This window comes from Lucilia cuprina, chromosome 3 (assembly GCF_022045245.1).
Source record: "Lucilia cuprina isolate Lc7/37 chromosome 3, ASM2204524v1, whole genome shotgun sequence".
NCBI lineage: Eukaryota > Metazoa > Arthropoda > Insecta > Diptera > Calliphoridae > Lucilia > Lucilia cuprina.
This window is the reverse complement of record NC_060951.1, coordinates 41,375,573-41,384,967: the sequence shown is the minus strand read 5'-3', so window position 1 is coordinate 41,384,967 and position 9,395 is coordinate 41,375,573. Positions and strand designations below refer to the sequence as shown.

General features: G+C 25.9%; 1 protein-coding gene across 1 annotated transcript; it reads left to right on the top strand.

Moving 5' to 3' along the window:
• The first annotated feature begins 4,075 nt into the window (after nucleotides 1-4,075).
• On the top strand, nucleotides 4,076-5,880 carry LOC111679437 (ATP synthase subunit delta, mitochondrial). Its single transcript, XM_023441016.2, has 4 exons — nucleotides 4,076-4,233; nucleotides 4,459-4,663; nucleotides 5,385-5,596; nucleotides 5,668-5,880. Exons 2-4 carry the CDS (start codon nucleotides 4,465-4,467, stop codon nucleotides 5,728-5,730), a joined length of 474 nt encoding a protein of 157 aa, XP_023296784.1. The 5' UTR covers nucleotides 4,076-4,233; nucleotides 4,459-4,464; the 3' UTR covers nucleotides 5,731-5,880.
• The last annotated feature ends 3,515 nt before the right edge of the window (nucleotides 5,881-9,395 follow it).

The window sequence follows — 9,395 nt, the reverse complement described above, 5'->3', positions numbered from 1 at the left end:
TAGAACTGAACTAGAACTGAACTAGAACTGAACTAGAACTGAACTAGAACTGAACTAGAACTGAACTAGAATTGAACTAGAACTGAGCTAGAACTGAACTAGAACTGAGTTAGAACTAAACTATTACATCATTATTAATTGTGTGTGTATAATAAAAAACATGTAATTTCTGCCTAAAATCTGTAAATCTACATGTGTTTTTTTACATTTTTACTTAAATATTTAATAAACAATTACATTACTAAACTTTCAATTAATTAAAAACTATAAAATTTTATAAAAATCCTTTAATACTTTAAATTTTTCAAAATATTTAGTTCAAAAATGGTTAGTATTAACAAAACGTTAAAGTTGTATACATATGTATGTATGATTGTATGTATACAATTTTCAACCTAACCTAAATTTGCTGCACACTATTTATTTACATATAACATACAAGTAGACAAAAACAAGAAATTATTTGTTATTTAATTTGTTATTGTGCATAAACAAAATATTTACTTATTTTTTTTTAAATTCAAGTTAGAAAATGAAGAAAATTTATTAATAAAGTTATACAACAATATTTTTTTAATAAAACATTATTTAATTGCAATTAAATCATAGACAACAACAATAAAACAAAAAGAAAATATTACTTATACCTACCTATTCTATGTGCTTTGGGTAGACTTATTTTTGGATAAAACAATTAAATCAAATATTTAGTAATCTTGGGTTTTTCAAGAAAACTTATTAACACCCATTTAACTATCAATTCTAAGGGAAGAAGTCTATATAATTACATTTTTATAGAAAGCAAACAAAATCATAAGCTGCCATTTAAAAAACAAAAACACACATTTTTTGTGCCCATGATGATGATGATGTGACGTTGTAGGTTTGTTACTTTTTTTTCTACAATACAAGAACAAAGACTTTTTGGAGCAATATTTTAAACTAAAGTCATGTAAGGACATTTTAATTAAAACAAAAACTTTTAACTATTTTTAAAATAATAGTTGTTAAATAATGAAGATTGTTAATAAATAAAAGTGAAAGTGCTTAAAAAAAGAAATACCTATCTATTAAACAAAAGAAAAAAATTTTAAATGTAGCACATGAGGGCCAGAGGAAGAAAATTTAATTGAATGGAAAGAAACGTGTAAAAGTTTATTTAGATTTACTTTGGAACCCATTGTTTCACAAATTAATAAAGAAATTATTAAATATTTAGATTTTCCTAAAAATATTTGTTGTTTTACTTACTGCATCGGGTTGTTGTTGAAAAACATCCAAAACCATCTGAAAAAGAAACACAAATGTAAAGAAAATATGGTTTTAATAAAATATTTAATTAATTTTTATTAAGTTTTGATAACTAAAACTATTGATGACCAATGTACAAATGTTTTACTTTTTTTTCAATTTCAATTTTATTAACAAGTTTGCAAATTGTTCCATTATCTAGTATTATATGTGTATAAATGAGTGTGTCTGTTCAACTAAGGTCATAAGCAAAAACAGACTAAGTCGTCAAAAGAAGCTAAAGGTTTAAGTTTTTTTTATATATTACATAAAAAACGCTACTATACCACTTCTGTATAAAATTTTTAAATAAGTTTTTTTATAAATCTATTAACTAATCTCTCAAAATTACATCCAAATTGTATTTGAAAATAATGGATTTTTCTTAAAAAGTTTAATTTTCAATTTAGGCTATTATGGCTTGTCATCACAGCTAGTATGGTCAGCAGGTGTATATGTGTGCGTTGGTTTTGTAAGTTTCGATTTCTTATATTATTTCAATTGACTAAATGACTGACTAAATTTGTCTCGGGAACTTATATATCTATTCACACTCACCTGATGAACCTTGATGTGAGCCTTCAAAGCTCTTTGGCAATAGATTATATCATGGCTAATGTCTTTGGGTATTTTAAAGAAACTTTCCAAATAAAATTGAAACAAACGATGATTATCAGTCATTTCACGGGATGCCAAACTCATGGTTGTACCAGTAGAACTTGCAATAATGGGAACCGTTGAAGATGACATGCTGCAATTGTTTTTCTTTCAAGTAATGCTGGGTTTTTCTCTTATTAATTTAGCAACAAGATATTAGATTTTAACTTTTTCTCCAGTATTTTAATTGTTATCAGCTTATTTTTAAACTGTGCTGTCTGTCTGTCGCCTAATATAAGGTATTATTTGCTTAAATTAAATACAATTTAAAAAATTCTTTTGTCACTTTGATATTTTTAAAAATGTTGTTGTAATTCCCAATACTTTTTAGGAACTCCTCTAATAAAACGTTGTGTTTCCTCCAAATTTTTTTCAACAAATGTGGAGTAAGTACTAAATCGTAAGTAAGACGGTGAAAAATTGTATGTTCTTTTTGAAATTATGAACAAAAAAATTCATTCCTCTTGTGGAAAAAATCAGTTGTGCTCTTTTCTCTTTCGCTTATTCTCCCAAAAAACAACAAAAACCCATTCATTCATACAAATTTTTTGACAGTTCACTTATAAAAATAAAACAACAACAACTAGCAACAAAGCGCGCTAGTTTGTAAAAACGTTTGAAAATAATTTGAATTAAACTTTAAAGTATCTTCTTAACACTTTAAATGTTTAATTTATAATTATTTCCTCCTTCTTTATTAATTTAAATATTTTCATTTAAATAAAGTCTTAAAAAGCACTTTGTTTTGATAATTTTAAAAAATTGCTTGCTTGTTCTTTTTTAATGTTTTGTTTTATTTTGTAACGTTGCATTTATTTGACACTTGTTTACACTTTTTTTCTATTGTGTTGTTTAATGTCACACAGCCCGCCATTTACTGACAATCCAATAGCAATTTCTCTACCACTTTACTTAACTATTAATTATATCAGGTAATTAATTTGCAAATTTTATTACGGGTTATCCATCAGGTAATGTTTATTTTTAAAAAAGTTAATACGAGAGATAAATATTAAAAATAAATTAGCGTCTGTAAAAATTAGGTAGTCAATAAACTTGGCACCACTTAAGAGATTAGTTAATAGGTAGAGAGAGCTACCATATGTTATGGTAAATCATTTGGCAAGTAATACACTTGAAAAATAATGTTTATATGTAATTTAAATTTTCAAAATAATAATTACTATAAATGTCGAATTTTGCAAATAATTTTACATAATTTTGTACAATAATCTATAAATATAACTATTATATGTAAAAATACAAAAATACAATTTTCAATTCAAATTTTATCGACAAAGTTGTTAAACACTAATAAAAAACTTATGATTATGATCATATTTTTATACCATTCGTCAGTTTTTTGAAGTATTAATTTTCATTTTATTATTTAAACAAATTTTTATTTAACTTTATCTATAAAAATTTAGTTTCACCTATTGTAATTCGAATATATTAAAATTACTTACAAAAATGTTTATGCTGATATTTTGTTAAAAACTCTTATACCAATTTTAGGGAACATATTTTGTTTAAATTCCGACATGAGAGAGGGTTTAAATTTCCAATCTTCATAAAATTTGATAAAACTCAGAATTAAATTAAATGTACTTTTTGTTGTTACATTACAATCCTAATTTTATATAAAAATCTTTGAATTTTAATCGAAAATCTTAATATGTATGAGCTTTTGGTAAAATCTTTGATGATTCTTACCAAAAAATCGACTTTCATAACTTCTTATTAATAAACATTGTCTTTTGTGAGTTTTATATAGAAATCAATGTCTTTTTTAGTTTTTTTTTTTAAATCTTTTGACCCGATACTGAGTTTTATTTAAATCGCATGTTTTATTTAAAACTTTTATATGATGAATTTTATATCTTTTGAGTTTTCTATAGAAACTATTGTCAGATATTGTGTTTTATTTAACACATGGCAAATTTATCGTTTTAAAATGTATTCTAAATTCTACATAAATTAATATGTTTTTATAGTTATAAGTTTTAAATAGATAAAAAAATCTAGTCGGTAAGTATATTTTATTAAAGAAAAAGTGTAAAAAAGTGTTTCTAATAAGTTTTTGTCTGGTAACACTATACTCTCCCAAAAAACAGTGCTACCAATTTTTTGCAAATGTCACCTATACACTGACAGCTGTTAGATTTTCTCACAGGCCTCACTGACATTTCGCATTTTGGAGAACCGTAGCAGCCAAGGGTTTTTCATAGATTTTCCATAGGAATTTAACTGGAAACGCTCCCACAGACTTAAATAAATTAACAGGTAAATAAAAATCCAGCTTAGAAACTCCCAGAAGATCCATGACTAAAGATTTATCTACCAAAAGCAAGTGAAGAAATGTTTAAATCTGTTATGTTTTGTTGTTTGGTCATAACCTACAAAGTTACATAATGGAAAAAATACGAGGATTTTTTGGAAAAACTAAAATATTTTTAGTGTTTTTACATAATAAGCATAATAATAAAGTGAAATTTATAATTTTTTTAGTTAATCATGTCTTTCGCTAAGAATGCTCGTATGTTGGCTACCCGTGGTGCCCGTTTCGTTCAAACCCGTGGCTATGCTGACGAAATGAAACTTACCTTCGCTGCCGCCAACAAGACTTTCTACGATAATGCCGAAGTACGTCAAGTTGATGTGCCCTCATTCTCTGGCAGCTTTGGTATATTGGCCAAGCATGTACCTACTTTGGGTAAGTTTTAATATTGGAGCTTTTGTGGGAACAATGGTTAATATTGTTTATAATCTGTACTGTTGATTAACTAGAGTTGTGTGGTTGTTTATGTAAAGTTTTATATTAAAGTTTTTTAAGAATATTTTGGTTTCGACAAGATTTCTATATAAATTATTATTGCTCGTTTTTTTTTTTTAAAAAGAAACCCGCGGCTTTGTAATATTTTCATGAGTTTTCTGTAAACAAATTGTCTTTAATACAAAAAAACACTTTGACTTCTGTGAGTTTTCTATAAAAACTTTTTGTAAATTTGTCTTATGATTTCTATGGGTTTTCTACAGAAAATATTTTTATAGACAACGTTGAATTTGTCCCCTTTTCTTAAAAAAACTTGCTTTTAAAAGATTACATCTTTCATGAGGGTTCTATTGCGAATTTAGGTTTTTATGGAAAACTTGTCTCAAATAACATTGTTTTCATTATAAAGCTTGATCTAAGGCGATTTTTCTGTGGAAAATGTTACCAGTTTGTGTTTAATGAGTTTTCTAAAGAAAACGTTAATTTTGTTAAATTATTCATATTTCTGCAATTTTCAAATACTATTTTTAATTTTTTTAGTTTACCATTAAGAAGTTAACCGATTTCTATTGAAAACTTCCTCAAATTTGTTTTCTAAAAAGAAAATATAAGTTTTATACAAAAACTTTAATACTAATTGTTCTTTACTCTATTACTAAAGCTGTCTTGAAACCCGGCGTTGTCCAAGTATACGAAACTGATGGTAAGACCTCCAAATACTTCGTATCCAGCGGTACCATCTCCGTCAATGAAGATTCTTCCGTACAAGTTTTGGCCGAAGAAGCTCACAGTGTTGCCGACATCGATGTTGCTGAAGCTCGTCAATTGTTGTCCCAATACCAATCAGCTCTTTCCTCTGCCTCCTCTGATTTGGTAAGTTTTTTTTTTTAAGAAAAAAGTTGTAAAATTTCAACTAAATAATTTAAAATTTTGCTTTATTTTAGGCTAAAGCTGAAGCTGCCATTGCCATTGAAGCTTGTGAAGCTCTTGTCAAAGCTGCCGAATAAATTTTCTTTTTAACTTTTGTTTAAGTCTAAAAACAATAAACAACTCGTATAAATGCAACATCTTTAAAAATTCCGTTAAAAACTTAATAAATTATTTAAGTGTAATAAAATATAAAAAATGGGTTTTTAAAAAACCTCTTTAAAACTCTATACATCTTTTTTGAATTTATAAAGCTGAAGTAAAGAGAAAATGAACGAGTTGTAAGAGAACTAATTTTAGCTCTTTATTTGTTGTTGAGAATAATGAAAAGATGTATAAATGAAATTATTAAATGTTTGGTATGATTATGAAATAATTGAAAACAAAAACATAAACCAAAACAAAATATAACATAAATACTTTAAAAGAAACTTGATTGTTTAACTAAAATTATCATCAGCAAAGTGATAAGTTATCTTCTTTTTAACAATTTTATCTTCATTTTGTACAGAATTTGTTTGAAACTTGTTGTTTTTGATCGGATTTAACAGTTTCTTAAATATTCATAAAGATTGGTGTTTTATTATGTTTTCTTTGCCTCTTTTTATCACTGTCTCTCACTTTTCGTATAGGCATATTACATTTACATATAATTTATTGTTTTACAACATTTATCTATTAAATTTAGTATTAATCATTTATACAAACTATTTAAAAATATTTCTCAAATATGTGGAAGCATTTTAATTCTGCATTTATGTATGTTTGTATTGTGTCCAATCTGACCCCTTAATGAAGGTTATTTTATACAAATAAGTTATAGATCACAACTGGATTGATGCTGCGTTTGTTATTGTTGTTGTTAAAAACAAGGTGTGTTTAACAATTCCCTTATTGTTTAAGTTGTTTTTTTTTTCAAATTTCGCACAAAATTAATTACCTACCATTTTAACTAGTTTATTTATTTTATTGTTAAAAATGTAAAGTAGTACATGATTATTGTTTTGTTTATATTGTTTAAAATAGCAAACGATTTATTGCAAATTAATCAAGGTTTTATTGTGAATTAGTCTACGGTCAGTTTTGCGTTCATTTAAATTTCAAAGGAATAACAGTTGAAATTGTTTAAAAATTTAAATTAAATTGTGCAGTTAAATGTTATAAATTATTGAAACTTATATAAATTGTTTTTACTAGTTTTCTATTAAAAACATGATCTTTGATGTTTTTAATAGAAAATGTAAAATTTTTTATTTGTTTTTTATAAAAAACTGTATCTATAGATGACTTTTTCGAAAAAAAAAATGTTAATTGAAAAGTTTTTAATGAAAAACATTAGGAACTTGATCTTCAATAATAAATTTTCTGTAGAAAATCAGAACTTGGATAAGTTTTTGTAAAGAAATGTTGTTGATGTAACAGGTTGGCAGAAACTGGATGTTGCTTAGTTGACAATCTTTGGCCGATTGAGAATCGGGTCGTTCGGGAGCGGAGATCAAATTGTCGTGCGAACGTTAAAGAAACGTGATGGGTTTTGACTATTAAACTTGATATTTTATGTGTTTTCCATAGGAAACTTAATATATGATAAGAGTTTTATACAAAACTTGATTTCTACATTTTTTTAAGATATCACGATCATCGATGATAATTTTTTATAGATAGCATGATATTTCTTTAAGTTTCTGTAGAAAATTTGATTTGATTTGACTTTTTTATAGAAAACATTCCTTTCGTTGAGTTTTATATGTAGAAAAACTGATGAATAAGAAGTTTTCTTCCTGTTTTCCGCAAAAAATTAATGTTCGTTAGAAAAAATTCGTCTTCTATAACTTATCTAAAGATTTTTCTTTTATTTTAAAACAGTTGGAAGAGTGGTTTATACGTAATTTTAATTTGAATTTAATTTTCAAAGAAAACTTATTCTTTGATCAGATTTCCGTAGAAAACATTCTATTAAACAGTTTCTTCTTAATATGTAAAACATTAAGAGATCGGAAAAAATATACATTTGGATCAAACATTTTATATATTTTTATAAAAATTTTAAATCGGCCCATCCATTCTTCATAGAGTATCAAAAAGTAACTCGAAAAAGTTTTCGATATAAACAAAAATGTACCTTTCTTAATAAAAATTCGAAAATCTTCCATATAAAGAAGTTTCATTTACAAAAAGAAAAAGCAAGGATACAGGGGCTGCGGTTTATCTGGCTTCAAAATTTAGTACAAAAATCAATAAAAAATTGAAAATTAAATAAGATAACGTCGTCCCTCTGTTTTGTCGTCTTAAATATGGCCAAGACTAATTTAGTTATGACGTTGAATCAGTGCCGCTAAATCTCTTATAAACAATAAAAATTTATATAAAAACTTCTATATTGTAAATTTTTATTTACTTTAATTTTAAAACTTAATTAAACACATTCAATTTAATTTCCTGATTACTAACCACATTGTTTAAAAATGGCAATTTCATTAAACTCTTCCCACTTTTGATTCTTTTACAATTTTCTTTCTACTTGTCAGTTCTTTTTGTAAATTCTAAACGTGCGGTTGACAATTGCTAAAGTGATTTTATAAATTAAATAAATCCAATAAGAAAAACAAAACATATTGTGTATAATAATAGAATACTATTAATAACTATCACAAAAATATTAATAATATCAATCGTTTTAAAAATCTAAATGCAATTAGTTGAAAAATATAATTTTTTTTTGGCCAAAAATTTAATGCAAGTTTATTTTTCTCTTGTCATTATTCTTGTTTTGTGTAAGAGTTTTTTTTTGCGGTTTATTGTTGTTGTTGTTGTGGAATATTGCAATTTGCCTGCATTTTGGAGTGTGTGTCTATGTATGTATGTACGTGTGTGTTTTGCAAATCTTTTACAATTTCATTTTACTTGTCAGTTTCTTTGGTAAATTCTAAACGTGCGATCTTGTCGTGACAAAATTAATGAATAGTTAAATAAATTTTAGAAGAGAATTGAAAATAAATTTTGTTTAATAAGTATATAATATTAATAAAAGGTTAATTGTTTAAATCGTGCTAAAAATTAAGTGAAAATAGTTTATATATTGTATAAAAATAACTACAATGAATGATTTTTGCACTTGTCATGTTCTGTTGTTTTTTTTTTTGTGTGGATTTTAATTGTTGTTGTGGAGTATTACAACTTGCCGGCTTAGAAAATGGTGTTTGTTTTTTAATCATATTAAAAAGATATAAATACATATAATAAATTATGAAAAGTTTAATTCAAAATTATTATGCTAGCTTTTTTATACGCTGATGTTTTTGTTGTTGTGACGTATTGAAATTTGCTAGTATTTTGCTATTTTTTTCGGGAGTAAGTGGACTTACAATATTATTGCTTTTCTTATGGCTTTGTACTTCTTTCTTCTGTTAACTCCAAATGTACATGCTATTAGTGGTAAAGGAGTAAGTGAGCAAATCCCAAAAAATGCTCCTATGTCTCTATTGGTCCAGTTGGGCGCTTCTTAACCAGTGTCATCTTTTCCAGTCTACCAGACTGGAACACTGACCTATTGGAGGCCACTTGTGCTGTAGGAAATTTAGAATTAAAGTATAAAATTATGTTCTAGTCTATAATATAGTCTAGTATATAATCTGGACGTCTAGTCTATAGTCTAGTCTATAGTCTAGTCTATAGTCTAGTCTAAAGTCTAGTCTATAGTCTAGTCTATAGTCTAGTCTATAGTCTAGTCTATAGTCTAGTCTAT